The sequence below is a fragment of the Lathamus discolor genome, chromosome 3, assembly GCF_037157495.1.
Source record: "Lathamus discolor isolate bLatDis1 chromosome 3, bLatDis1.hap1, whole genome shotgun sequence".
Taxonomy (NCBI): domain Eukaryota; kingdom Metazoa; phylum Chordata; class Aves; order Psittaciformes; family Psittacidae; genus Lathamus; species Lathamus discolor.
The window spans coordinates 56,237,961-56,253,383 of NC_088886.1; the positions used below are offsets into that span (position 1 = coordinate 56,237,961).

Genomic DNA, 15,423 nt, shown 5'->3' on the forward strand with positions numbered 1-15,423 from the left:
ATTTGCTGAGGTTAATTCTATGTACTGGAAAGCCTAGCATGAGAAACGTGTCATTACTTGCTAACCCAGATTAGCTGCACTGTGCTCAAGCTCATAAACTGAGTCAGTCTGGAAGCAGTTGCTTAGAGCTTAACTGGCTCCTTAGCATCATCACTCATTCAGAGCACTCAAGAATCCCTTCATCATGTACATCAACTGATAGCAAATATGAATCCAATTTAGAAGAGAGAAGCAAGCAAAAATGGCATCTTCTCCTTTTTCACATGCAATTTGGGAAGAAAAAGTTTCACTTAATGAAATAATGAGTTAGTGAGTAATTCAGCATATGAATTAAATGGCATTGCTTTGTGCAATCACAAAACTTCACTTCTATTTCTCCTTACAGCTATGTAGTACTGTTTGGTACAAGTACATCAAAGCTGCATAGGAAAAGCTGGTGAAACTTCTCTGAGACTGGTATGGATGGTCCGCAGATTGCAGTCACGCAGTTTTGTAACAGTATTTAACTCCAACTCCTCCTTTTTCCTTTGGAATGCTATCTGACCACAGGAGCACACTGAATGCACAGCCTTCATACCTCCTTGAATACAGAGACTGTGACTACAACTAGGTTTGAGTTAGACAGGAAAAGATCCAGATGCATCCCTTTTGCTAAGACCAAAGCTAACTACAATGGGTTCCTTGCCCTTGTACCACTATGATGTGCAGTGCAGGAGGCTCTTCTTTGTAAAATACTCACAGAGTTAAAATAAACAATCTTGTTCAAGATATATGCTGTCCGAGTCCCACATTTGTTCAGCAAAGACTCCAAAATGAAATGGGTACCATTCATCCTGGCTTTGCAAGAGTGATCCAACAGCGAGAGTTCTGTCCTCGTGTAGCCACTAGCCTGAAACAAAGGTGCTTTGTAAGTGGCTGAAACACAATTGTGTTAGGCTTTTGCTTGAAGTACAGCTCAGACTACTGCTCATGACTGCTAATAGGAGGAAGTGAAGTTCATTGTACTGACATTCAGGGAAGGTCACTCTCAAAATGCTGTTGTACAAGACAGACAGGGAATAAATGTAACATGGAACAAAGAAAACAACAGGTTCATTATTAATCTGCTGATTAATAATGCTGACTCTGTTTGGTCTGAAATGAGCTAAAACCGCTGTCTGTGTCAGGCTCATTTCCACAACGGCCACAAGCAACCTGTCAGCTGGTAGATGGTAAAGACAGATCTATTCAGGTCTCATGCAGCTATCAAAAGCGGCTTATTTGTACTATAGAAGTTAAAACCAGACTGATGGCTGAGTACAGTCATTTTCTGACAAACCAACCCTTCAAAGCTTCAATCAGAAAACCTCCCTACAAATTACCTGATTGTTGGGAATAGGAAACATGACTTGAGTTACAACTATATTATAGTTTCCTTACCAAACTCTTTTCTGGGAGGCTGGCTAGTGATGGGTATAGACCTTAGAATGTTTATTTTTTATTGTCAAAATACAAATAAAATGATCTACCCAGAAAAGCCTTCCCAAATTTGAAAAAAAGAGATCACACCAACCTGCAGAGAGTCTTTTTCTACAGCTACTGTCATGACTTTGTCATCACACTTTATTGAAAGGGCCATATCAGCACTGCCCTGAACCTCTTCAGGTTCTTTATGTTTTGAGAGGGAATGTTCAAAATCATGATTTATTAATGTATCCACTGAATCCCTGGATGGGAAGATTCCTTCTCCCACTGTGTCATGTCTTCCTCTGCTAATGTGAAAAGGAAAAGTCAGGCCATCGCTTAATGCAGGATTCTTTGGGGCAGGCAGTGGGTTAGCACCCAGCAATTCTGTCAGCTCCGGAGGAAGGGAATGATCTTCTTCATCATTCATCTCTTCTAAAACAAAAAAGGAAGGAAAAAGAAAATTAAAAAAAAGGGAAAACATTAGGTTATTAGATATTTTTCCTAAAAGTATTCAGAACTAATCATTTTCATACAAAAAAAAAGAAGAAAATATGATCCAGAAAAGAAGTTCCTGAAGGACACCTAAAGCACCATCTTTGTATTTTCCAGATATCTAGCCACAATTCCTCCAGTAAGGGTTTAGTTGTTATTGTGACATCTGATCTCGGTGTATTTTAGTCCCTGCTAGAAATCTGCCTCACCAGGAGCTGAAAAGAAACTTTAAGGAGTGGGCCTATTATATGCAAAAGGCAATCACAGAGGTAAAAGAACATCACATTTAGAAAATATTTAGCTTATTGCTGCTGAAATAGCTTAAGTGCAAATCATGGCATGAAATACATCACAAATTCAGTCGCTTCACAGTTGTGGAACTACTTACATAACCAAAGTTAAGTTAAATGAGGCTTAACTTTACACAGAGTAAATGAGAACACTATCTGCTGGCTTACACATGCAACTGCTCAGAACAGAAGTCTCAACACCCACCCCAGGCAGGTAGTTTATCTGCAACCCAAGAGAGTGCAATTGATAAAATTAATGTGAACATCAGCTTTATCAAACCAGCTAAGCAACACTTCTAGTGGTTGAAGTACTGAATAAGCAGATGCAGCTCTACTAGCTTCAGTGGACATAATATTTTTACATCAGCAATGACTGTGGCCAAATAACTAATTTAAGGGTTGTATTTATTCAATTTGCTCAGATTTTTATGGTAAGACAGTTTTGTCTGAGAGCAATTTAAAAGTTTATTTAATTATCTCAAGGAAATACTATGCTCACACTTTTGGGAAAAAATATTATAGAATCAAAGCCGGGTTTATTAACTTACAAAATATCCAGCTACTGAAGTCCATTGCAGTGAAGGCTGAGCACGGTCAGCTGTAACAGCTTGTGAGCTGGATAAACTATAATCATTTAATCCCAATAAAATTTCAGGAAATAACACAATTGGCCTGGATTTTTCTCATCAAAAAGCCACAGAACTCTTCTTTTAACCAGCATTCATAGATACTCCAACACCAACTTTCTTGATGATGAGTAACAAAAGTAGTGCAATCCTCAACAACTGACAAAGCACCTTTCAAATCATCATATTCCTGGAAATACAAGACATATTTTCTATATGCTAGAAGTCCATTTCAAGTGTACCTGTATCTTCAAGTTGCAGATGAAATCTGTTAGCAACAGGGGCTTTTGTGTAGGAAATAACTGGACTGTAGTTGTGCTCATAAGCCCACTTGATCAAACTCTCATGTGATGAGGGAAGATCAGGTATTACTGATTTACTCATGCTCATGGATCGTTCCATTTCCTTTCCAAAACCAATGCTATTTGATGTCTGCAAAGAAAAACTTGGTTCATGATTTACCATTTAAGGATAATTAAAATGGAATAGTGACACTAACTGAACATGTTTTTTTACTCTACTAAGTAACAGCAAGCTGAGAACACCTGGGAAATAAACCAAACTCTGCCACCTTAGGCACAGAACTGCTGCATACATGGAGAAAAGGCCCCCCTTCCTCCCAGCCTCTGCCAGGAGTACAATAAATCAAGGTAGCTCGGAACTGTTAATCCCTAATGAAACAAAGGCATATTTACAGCTGTATTTTCTTCAAAACTGAGTTGAAATGACTTCTGAGGTAAGGGGAACTCAAGATGAGAACTGATTCTTTCAAATGCCCCCTTCATTTCTTTGAGGAGAGCATTACTTAAGCTACACATGGGAAAACCTTTGTTCAAATGAGCATTACTGAAAAAGGCGAAACATAGTACGCCCATGAAGTAGAGAGCTGATACCAGCTAACGCTTTGAAGTCAGCTGGAGCCGAGGATAGTCTGTGCCTCTCTGAATGAGCTCCATGCTGTGTGTCTCCTGCAAAATGTCGAGTATGTTAAACAGCACTGAATTCAACCCTTAACAGAGCAATAAGCGAGAGCATACACATTTATGCAAGGCCAAATTGCTTCAAAAGACAGCATATACTTTCTTCACACTAAAATTTCAGATTTCATTAAGAATATAAGTTTTGTACAAATACATTCATACAGTGAACTCATAATGCACTTGCTGACCTCTTAGTTTAACCATTAAGTCATTAAAAATAACAGCTCCTCAGAGTTGGCCATAGAATACAGATAAGCCACACAATCAGTTCCCTTTCATTTTACTGTATATCACAGAATCACAGAATCCCAAGGGTTGGAAGGGACCTCAAAAGATCATCTAGTCCAACCCCCCTGCAAGAGCAGGGTAACCTACAGTACATCACACAGGAACTTGTCCAGGCAGGCCTTGAATATCTCCAGTGTAGGAGACTCCACAACCCCCCTGGGCAACCTGTTCCAGTGCTCTGTCACTCTTACAGTAAAGAAGTTCTTCCTGATGTTAACGTGGAACTTCCTATGCTCCAGTTTACACCCATTGCCCCTTGTCCTATCACTGGATATCACTGAAAAAAGCCTAGCTCCATCATCCTGACACCCACCCTTCACATATTTGTAAACATTGATGAGGTCACCCCTCAGTCTCCTCTTCTCCAAGCTAAAGAGACCCAGCTCCCTCAGCCTCTCCTCATAAGGGAGATGTTCCACTCTCTTAATCATCTTTGTGGCTCTGCGCTGGACTCCTTCAAGCAATTCCCTGTCCTTCTTGAACAGAGGGGCCCAGAACTGGACGCAATATTCCAGATGCGGCCTCACCAAGGCTGAGTACAGGGGGAGGAGAACCTCTCTTGACCTACTAACCACTCCCTTTCTAATGCACCCTAAGATGCCATTTGCCTTCTTGGCCACAAGAGCACATTGCTGGCTCATGGTCATCCTCCCATCCACCAGGACCCCCAGGTCCCTTTCCCCTTCGCTACTTTCCAGCAGGTCAACCCCCAACCTGTACTGGTACATGGGGTTGTTCTTCCCCAGATGCAAGACTCTACACTTGCCCTTGTTAAATTTCATCAAGTTTCTCCCCGCCCAACTCTCCAGCCTGTCCAGGTCTCGCTGAATGGCAGCACAGTCCTCTGGTGTGTCAGCCACTCCTCCCAGTTTTGTGTCATCAGCAAACTTGCTGAGGGTGCACTCAGTTCCCTCATCCAGGTCATTGATGAAAATATTAAACAGCACCGGTCCCAGCACCGACCCCTGAGGAACTCCACTAGTCACAGACCTCCAGCTAGATTCTGCGCCATTGACCACAACTCTCTGCCTTCTTCCTTTCAACCAGTTCTCGATCCACCTCACTACTTGATCGTCAAGCCCACACTTCCTTAGCTTATCTATGAGGATGCTGTGGGAGACAGTATCAAATGCCTTACTGAAATCAAGAAAAACTACATCTACCGCTCTACCATCATCCCTCCACCTAGTCACTTCCTCATAGAAGGCTATAAGGTTGGTCATACATGACTTCCCCCTCATAAAACCATGTTGGCTGTTCTTAATGACCCCCTCATCCTTGATATGCCTAGTGATGGAGTCAAGAATAAGTTGTTCCATCATCTTTCCAGGGATGGAGGTAAGGCTGACCGGTCTATAATTACCCGGGTCCTCCTTCTTGCCCTTCTTATAGACTGGTGTGACCTTTGCCATCCGCCAATCCTCAGGCACCTCGCCCGTTTCCCACGACTTACCAAAGATGATGGAAAGTGGCCTAGCAATGACCTCCGCCAGCTCCCTCAGCACCCGTGGGTGCATTCCATCCGGACCCATCGATTTACAGATGTCCAGATTGCATAGCTGATCCCTAACCCAATCCTCATCTACCATATGTTCTGCAAAACCTCCAATTTTCTCATACAAATGGGTGAGTAAAACAAATGTAAGAAGCAGCTCTAGCTGTCAGAGAGGCAGTTAGGAAACATTCACTGATACTTCACTTGCTTTTAAGTGCTTGGTGTCTTAAACTAGTATTCACACAAAGCTAAATACATATATATTTATTTTCATATACACAACATCACTATTATGCCTATAACAATCACATCAACAACTACAGGATGAGCTGAGCAGACACACAGCAGGAAAGGCACAACGACCCACTTGTCAAGGATTTCTGCAATGTGATCGAATTGCACTTTCTATATGCAGATGACACCACTGAATGCTCTACAATACACACCTTCACTTCTGTGCCTGATTACCTTCGTCATATAGGCTGCATTTTTTTAAATCCCCATTGGTTTCCCTCAATGTAAGCCAATCTTAATTCTCTTTCATTCTGGAACATAAAAAGATTGACTGTATCAATCTCTTTTGCCCAGATTGCTTTTACTCAGTTGTTGTATGGATCTGCTACCCAGCATCACTGAGCTCAGCTGCACGTCTTTGCCTGACCTCAGAAACGGAGCTTTTGAAGAAAGTAGTGAATAAAGCTTGTACAGAGTCCTGATGGAATGGCATAGCACAGTTTTCATTTGGCTCCCTCCCCCATTTCTTCCTAATGACCCAGTTCTACATCCTTTAAACACTCATAGCTTCACAACTGAAGTTAGAGAATTTTAGGTGTGGAGTGTCTGGCTTGAAGATACTGTTACCAGTACAGTCATCAATGACCAGCAAAGGTCACTGAAGATAAGAAACAGAAAGGAAGCAATAAGTATCCTAATTTTAGTGCCTTACTACTGTTTTGGATCAAAACCATCTCTTATTCTTCAACAGATACTAATCTGGACACGATTTATCACACATTTTCACATTACCACATGGCTTTGACTGGTTGGAATTATTATGCTACCCTAACTTTGCTGGACCTCCCTCTCTGCTTTCCTTCTCTTTTTTGCCATGAGGAGACAGCTGAATAAACATAATCTCAGAATTTTACTGTCCTAACTGGCACCTGACCATTTTGTTGGCTTGTTTTTACCTCTCCACCCCACGCTGAGCCTGTAAACATTCAGTCCTGCATTGCCTCAATGAAACAAAACGAAGCACAAGGGCTTGGAAAAATAGACATAGTGAAGTGCCTTCACTTGCCCGCACTGCCAACAACTTCACTCACAGTAGATGAAACCAGGCAATGAAAGCCACCTTCTAACCTACTGAGACCATTTCAGAAACTGGTGGGCAGCTGTTCTCCTGTAAAGAAGAGTCCCTTCCAACTTTTGAAACCCTCATGGGTTTGTTCTGCACAAATCACCTCTCTCACTCTTTGCCCCTCAACACACTTGTTTTCTTTCTGCAACTTCACATCTTTGCCCACTGTGGAGCCCACAGCTTCCTCAAAGGACACTGAGTCCAAAGTCATGTGAATGGCAGAGAATCCACAAGCACAGAAGTACACAAGCACTGCATGGGGCAAGAAGGAAGGACAGACTGCACACAAGAGTTCCACACACAGCCTAGGAGGAAAGCATTGTGTGTGTATCACATGCAGTTACTTAAACTTTTCCCATTTTACTTGATTTTGTGTTCATCCTCTTTCAGAGTTTCAAAAAACACAGCAAGCTGGGATTTGAGCCAGATGACCCAAAAAGTCTTTTTCACTTTGTCTATGAACTTAGACCTTAATAACTCATGGTCCTGAGTTTGAGGCAGCTTAGTACTAACCTTTCCCTCTCGGTTTGCCAATCCCCTCAAGACAATTCTGATTAGTACTGAGGGCAAGAAGTTAGGAAAATTGAAGTGCATGGAACTGCTTCAACTAATAAAAAGAACATTGTGAAACATTACCTAATTGTTCAGTAATGTTATTATGCATTGTCTAAACTTGGGCTTGGAAAGGCCTTCAGCTTCATAGTGATATGGAGAGATCCTAAATGCTGGATGTACAGGCTTTATAATGACATGGGGGTGTTTAATTCTCTCCCACACCCCTCTAAATGAAGGAGAATAAATACACATTCAGAAAATGAAGCATCTCTATAAATGAAGCAGTATAACAAATGAAGCAGTATGCCAGTTAGAAATCCTAATATAAATATACAGTATTTTATATACTGATATTTCCATATACAGTATTCATTTCTCTTTTTCTTAATCTAAATATTATGTCAAGATATGAAATACGGTACTTTGGCTATCTCCAAGCATGAAGTGAACTGATGCACAATTCTCTATCCTGTAGACCTGTAAACAGGCCTATTCAGGACCTACAGAGTGACCAGAACATCCTTTCCTGTCCATTAGGTAAAGATGCATCAGAGATCCAAAGGGAATTTCATCATCCACCCTAGACAATTTTTCCATTCAATTTCCTGAGCAGCACAATAATGTATTTCCTTTTATTTCCCTATTAAAATCTAGCTTGAAATACTGCCTATCAATCTGTCCTCTTAGAAGATTTAGACTAAGCAGCCTTCTGATCTTGTCAGAATTGCCCTTGCACACATTAAAGGGAAAAAGCTACTAAGCAAAGTAAAATTCTTGTTAATATAGATAGCTAGAGTTTGAAAATGCATCCAAGTTACTGCAAAGCTTAATAAGGAGGCCACCCAGAAGTCCTGAGCAAACATTCAGCTCAACTGCACAATATGCTCCTAACTGATCACTTAAGACTGAAACAGGCCACACATCTATAGGCTGCAAGAGCAGTCCAGTTGTATTTATGTATTTATTTCAAAGCAAGGAAAAGCTCATTTTCTTGGTAGAAATGGTGTCGAGCCACAAAGCCTGTAGCAAAAATCATTCTGCATCAGAACCTCCAGTTATGTGTAAGTATAGTTTCAGAAGTTTAGCTTTACAGATCCTGGGTTTATGTTTTTTAAAGCTTCCTGGTTGTGGTCTGAGGAGAGGTGGGGTCAGTTTGAACAAACACTGCTGGGGACAGAAGTACTGGCAGGGAAGAGGGCAAAAGACTACTGGAACCAAAAGTGGAAGGAGTAAAAAAGTCTTCACTTCCACAGTGGTGTATGTGCCATGTATCTAGGATTATCCGTTCTGCACTCATACACATCTTTCCAACTTCTGAGATGAACCTGTACATCCACTCACCAAAGTAACAGCAGAAAGGTAGATGAACATCCAACTCAGTGTTCAAGGTACTTCGGCAGAAGCCAAAAAGGCACAGACCCTAAATCCTTGCATTTTTAGCACCTGGTTTCTGTGATGTGCTGGTCAGTTTAATAGCCCATATATTAAGTTAATAAGGAAAAACCCCATAGTTTCTGATTTTACTCCTTGAAATGCAGTTAATAATTAAAAAAGCAGGTAACAGAGAAAACGTGATCTAGCACTGTATCACATTTAAATGGATTCTATATTGTTGCAAAAAATGAAGGTGTCTTAACTTACAATCACTTCCAGCTTTCCTTGGACATCATGCGACTTGATAACCCAATTGACAGACTTTTTACACTTGAGGATAAGTACGACATCTCTGACAAGTTTGGCGCCTGGTTGAGATGGTTTAATGTCAACGATTATATCCACCTGGAAAGCACTGTATGTGGAAAATAGGGAGAACGTCAGACCAGAATGCCAGAAATTTTCAGCTATCAACCTTCTTCCAATCCATCATGTTTCCACTGTCTGGCCAGCTGATTAAAATGCTGGAGATTATCCCAGGCAACACAACATGTGCAAAACAGATTGTTACTCCACATACGCTTAAATGATTTTGAATAACAATAGAAATAAAATATTTTTTAGATAAATCATATTTTTCAGTCTCTTGTTTACAAGAACTGTGCTACTCATTTTAGCTATTAGAGGAGGTTAGTTCTATGACTAGCATTTTGCTTTAGAAAGTAAATACTGTTTTCTTAATTCACTGTGACAGTGCCGAAATATAGCTGTTCCAGTTTGCTTTGGCTATAACGATATTAAAGCTCACAATCATACCTTAAAAAAAAGACAGATTAAACAGGTTAATACCAAAAATGCACAAATACTATATTGGGGAGTGTCTCTGCCTAGAGCAGTTACATTGTGGAAATAACTTTGCTTAGGATCTTGTGTGTGTTGAAGAATAAAGCTGTGTATTCAGTTTCCAATACTTTTGGATATATACTTTCTTTAAAATGAAAAGAAAAGCAGATGTCCAGGCTACTGCTTGCTGGAAAATAGATGAACACTACCCAGATTTTCAAGACCTCAGTAAAATAAGTAGAGCAAATGGGTTTGTACCCATCAATAATATCTTGTCGTGCAAAGTATTAGTTGAATAGAAAAACCTTCACTTCCAGATCGTCTTATGGGGCCATATGTCATAAGAACGTGCTTATCCCTAAGTAAGATTCTAAGTAAGATATGCTAAGTATCTTGGGACCTTAGTTTCACCTCCTGCAGTTTTACACATGCCCAGCTCAGCTTCTGTATATTTCTTTCTGGATATAAACTTGGCAAAAATAGCTGTGGATAACAGATAAAACTAAAAACGAAACAAGAGGAATTGATTGCTTTTTTTACTTTTAATAACAAAACATTTTGCACTGTTATCATCTGAAAAACAAACTCCTATCGTACTATCAGCCAAAGCCAAAAGCCCAGAGGACTTGGAGACAGGGCTGTCACTGCACAACACTGCAAGGGACTTGCTGATGTTGACACTGAAGAGCAGCTGTGTTCAGAATGGGGCTGCAACTCAGGCCACTCAGAGGCAGATCATTTGAGTTTACCTATACTCCACTTCCACTATACCTCAGCACATATTTACTCACCCGAGGTTGATGGGCACAAATATTCCAGGCTCTGGATTCACCATCTCTCAATGAGATAGTTACCCTTCTTGCAAAGACCCCTCCTCCCACTTCTATCTCCCTGTGTGAACGTCTCATCATGGAATGGATATGCCCAAATGTAACTACATGAGGAGCACAATTAGACAGTGCTGGATATCCAGTGTCTGCAGTACAGACAGGATTTTAATCTTACCTGATCTGTGAGGAAATTGTATTTTTCTTCTTACATACAGAGAGTTAAGTAATTTTCCCTAACCACTATTTATAAGCCTTTTTGGACAGTGGACCACTGTCAACTCTTAACATTTCTTGCAATACACATTATCCATTAAACTCAACTGGCAACTTGACAGAAAATACTGTTATGGTTCTGCAGACCCACACTGGAACAATTATCATGGACCAGAGGCCACTTGTGACCTCTGGACCACTGCTTGAGAGCCACTGCCCTAGGCCTTGCTGCCAGCTACCCCTGTCTCTGACAGGTCAAGATTACTTTTAACCTCTCTCTCACTTCCTCATACAGTGGTCCCATCTTTAACACTGTCTGTCAGATGCTGCTCTCATTCATCTTATTCTTGGAATAATCTGATTGACTGAGCAAGAAGAGGGGCAGGATACAGTCCATAAGAAATGTGCTCTGCAACCTCGTCCAGAAAAATCTTGGGATCACGAAGCAGAATTCAAAACCTTTACATGTTGAAAAACTGATCTCTATTTAAGGCAAAGTACTAAGGTCCAAGCTCTTCTTGTAAGGCTGAAATGGCTAATTTCAGTTGATTTTCAATAGACAGCTAAAATCTTTGTGATTTCAAACAGATTTAGTGTATTTAGACAATACTTTACCTGTATGGATTGGAATTTGGAGTGATTAGTTCAATGATGTGAACTTCTCTTTCTTGGACTAAGTGAGACATAAGGCACCCCTCTGCTGTTTTTGGTTGTAGGTATCCCGCAAGGTAATTTAACGAGAGAAAATTCTTCTCTATGTTGCATGAGGGAGGAAAAACTTGATCTGGAGGAGGAAAAGAAACAAAAGCACAAGCACTTTCACACACAGATATTAGCTTACGTGCATGTATGCACATTTACTTCATTGCTGCACTATATGACACAGGTCTTTAGGCTATAAAGTTCATCTGTTATCTATCATGAGCACTTATGACAAATCAACAGAATACTGAATAGGAGATCACTGTTGCAACAACACAGCGCATACTTGATGTAAAAGATATACTTCTAAACTGAAGAGTTTATATTTATGGACTTAAATATTTAATGAAAGAAAATCCCAAGAAAGAGAAATCTGAAAACAAAACTGAAGCAAAATATGGAGCATTTTCCAAAATTAACAAAACACATTTTATTTGTTCCTTGCATCTTTGAAAGATTTATTTCTTTGGAAATTAACTAGCAGAAAATGTGATCAATTTCTTCTCCCTTTAGAAAATGTTTTACTCTTGTTATTACAAACTTAAAGTATTTAAAAGATCACAGAAAGTATTTTCCATTTCCTTACTCCATATATTTTTCCTATACATTGTATATTATCAGTGCTGTCTAGAACTACTGCAGTTCTCTTGTGCATGGAAAATAAAATATAGTAAGAAAATAATGAAACCAGTTACTGATATTAAAGAAGTATGACCATAATATCCCTAACTGAAATGACAAAATTCTAGAGTAGATATTCAATCACTCTTTTGGTTTTAACTGCTAAGCTGATGATGAGAATTAACTAGCATACAACACCAAGCATAAAACATAGTCACTTGGTGTAAAGTTCTCATGCACAGCCTAGGCTGCCCGATCCAAGAAGCAATGTTTCCATTGAAGAATGGGAATACCTGGTATTTCTGAGATAGCTTTACATATGAATTTTAACAACACACAGAAGGACTAAGTACCATGTTCAAAGGCAAAGTCCTGTAAGAATGTAATTCCAAAGGGCTGACCCTTTGACCTTTGCTTTACAAAGAAGGCTTTCCTATTACAGTCAGAAGCAAGACAGATGCATGCAAAACTGTGGAAAAGCTCTTCAAAGCTGAGTTGAGACCAGAGTTAGCACTTGCTCCCTAAATGAAAGCTGAAATGTCACCCCTGAAGAGCATTTGTGTGTGGTATACAGCTTTGCAGGGAGACCAGAGACAGGGGTGAACCCGGACTCTGCAGAAGCAATTAGGGAAGTTTCTTCTCCTGATCGTACACAAAGTAGCCTTTGAATATTGACCTTGCTGTCTTCCCTACAGAATCTATGAGAGCTGTATGATGCTGTTAACAATTCATACTGCCCAAGCAAAGCACTCTTCTAACATCTGGTATGTGCCTTGCCAGATTAGCCTTGAATGCAGCTGCAGTTTTGACCAGCTCCTCCCACAACAGCACGGAATGGAAAAAGATCCCAAACAGCCTACACTGAGCTTGAATTTATATCCATACATACACACACAGATGGATATACTAGGTACTTGCTTCTCCGCTGCCATACAACACAATTCAAGCCATAAAATAACAGCCTCTGAGTAGTTTGTGGATAGTTACACACATGCTATCATTTGCTATGGCAAAGAATTTGGTTCCTGCTCCAGGCACTTCCATTAAACATCTCTGGAGCTTCTCAAGAACTGCTGGTTTTGCCACCACCAGCACAGAGGCTCCCCAGCCTGGCCCTCTGCTCCATAGTATGCTTTTCTTCTGCAACAAATTTTAACTGTCTTGATGTACACATTTACTTCCCCTCCCCCCCCCCCCCTCCCCAACAAAATGTATTTACTCTCATCTGTACCAGTTACCAAGATCTGTGCTGGAATAGAAAAGGGGATCTATTTCATCTTTCTTTGCTCACCACACTACTTTTTTAGTTTCAGGGCTGTCTGCTTTGGAAAGGGACTGCAGGTGTCTGCAATCAGTTAAAACCCTTACTAAACCAGCCAGCAAACAGTGACATTACGGACCCTGTGCCTCTCTAATCTCCGCAGACTCCCAGTATGGAATCAGGCATGAGATTAGCCTGTAATACCCTCAGCAGAGGGGCTCTGGCCAGCATGCGATGGAGCTGCGCACAGCGGCCAGCAGCACATACCAGGCTGCTCAGATGAAGACAGAAGATTGCACGCTGGGATCTGGAGTTTCTGTGGGCAGCACCTCCTTCTTACAGACAGCAACAGACATTGCTCTGTTCTGCACTGATTAGGTGCCATCCATAGGCTGTAGCTAAACTGGATAAAAGTTGAGCATCCCAGCTTAAATGAGGAGGTCTTTGTCAAAGTGCCATTAATCAGGTGTAACTCTTCAAGACAGGTACCCTGGGCAGCAGCAGCTTGATTCAGCAATAAAAATCCCATCGAAGCAGAGCTTGCCTTTCAAAGTGTAAGCTAAGAATAAGCAAGGAACACAGGATTTCCCCCAGCCACTGTGATGGCAGGGCTTTTTCATGTGTCTTTTGCAGCTTACTAGCTCTTAGCATGAGAGAGATCAGAACCTCAACTGACATTTAATGGCATGGTATAAATGGGAGCAGAGAAGGGACTGCAGTGGTCTCCAGAGGCAGGGTGGAAACTCTTGGCAGTGCTCATTCCCCAGCAGGACACACGGCTAAAGCCTGACACCATGCAATCACCTGCAAGTATTAAATCAAGCAAGTACAATGGGCAGGATACACACACTGGCTATGCACAGGCTCCAAACAGAATCAGGATTGAAGCTTCAGCTTCTGCCAGGACAGGAGCAGAGTGTTACCGTCTGTACAAAGACTATATTTTCCAGTCTAGTTATTGTTACAGCTGATAACTACTTTTTTTCCTTATTTAGCTAAGAAATGTGTTGAAATTAGGCTCCCTCCAGGCTGGGACATCTGCCCTGGATTTATACTGGATGTATTAGGTAACATTTAGCTAACTGCTAAGTCTTCCTGACTTGTACAATTGTATCTTATTGAAGCATGAAGAATTAAAGTGAATTCTGCTAGGAAACCTGTACTATGTTCACTTTCACCACGAGCAGTTTTGCTTTCTAGAATCTAACTGTGATTATCATGACAGTCACTTTGCCATTCACTTCACTAAGCAAATCAAAGAAGAACAAAAACCCCTCTTCTTGTACCCCCTTCTTCCAAACCCTCATTCTGGCCCCTTTAAGTTCTCACTGTGCTCACCATCCCCCCAGTATCTGAACCACCACTCTTCTGAATTGATAGGATTTAGATGCACTCGGCCCTGACCCAGTTCGCTAGCTCACTCAGCTGCCTTTCATTTGCAGCTTCAAAAGTGATTTCAGAGACCCATGGCATAAGCAGCAGCTTTATTCTATGAAAGATCACCCTTCTTCAGATCTTTGTCCTCTGGCTTGCACTTTCTGTTTGCTGTATTCAGCTACAGCCTCTGCTTCTAAAATGTTATAGGTCTTTCAGCTTCAGATCCTTCTAACTTGAGTGAAGCTGAAATGTAGACAATTACATGAACACTGCCATTAAATTCTGTACTGGTCACGTAGCAAGGAACTACTTTATATGACTACCTACAAACTATGAGTAATACTAAGCTGTGATTCACAAACTGGCAGCTGAGGGTTACCTGACTAAAGCACTTGAGGAGTGTGAGTTTTGTAGGAAAAGCCTGAAACTTCCATCAGCATACACTGGGATTTGCGGAATCCAGTGATTCCATCGCTCGCTCTGCAGAGAAGCAGACCAGGTCCACATCCCACACGGTTTCCATAGAACTCCTCACATGCCTAGTGCAGTTCAAGAACTGACCCTCTCCCCACCCCAAACAGATGCATAACCCCCAAACATACACACTTATTCACTCCTCTGCCAAGAATTTAAATCAAAATCAAACATGGTTACAGCTGAGCTAGTTCGT

General features: G+C 41.0%; 1 protein-coding gene across 2 annotated transcripts in view; it reads right to left on the reverse strand.

Moving 5' to 3' along the window:
- The window catches only part of TGFBR3 (transforming growth factor beta receptor 3), a 124,363-nt gene that overhangs the window by 21,652 nt on the left and 87,288 nt on the right, over positions 1–15,423 (reverse strand). The window contains exons 6-10 of one of the 2 annotated variants that reach the window (XM_065675369.1): positions 11,408–11,576; positions 9,174–9,321; positions 3,097–3,286; positions 1,553–1,875; positions 740–889 (exon numbers count right to left, since the gene is read on the reverse strand). In XM_065675369.1, the coding sequence (XP_065531441.1) occupies positions 740–889; positions 1,553–1,875; positions 3,097–3,286; positions 9,174–9,321; positions 11,408–11,576 (980 nt within the window). Of the gene's footprint in view, positions 1–739; positions 890–1,552; positions 1,879–3,096; positions 3,287–9,173; positions 9,322–11,407; positions 11,577–15,423 lie in introns of both variants that reach the window. The other variant, XM_065675368.1, reaches the window with a different exon arrangement.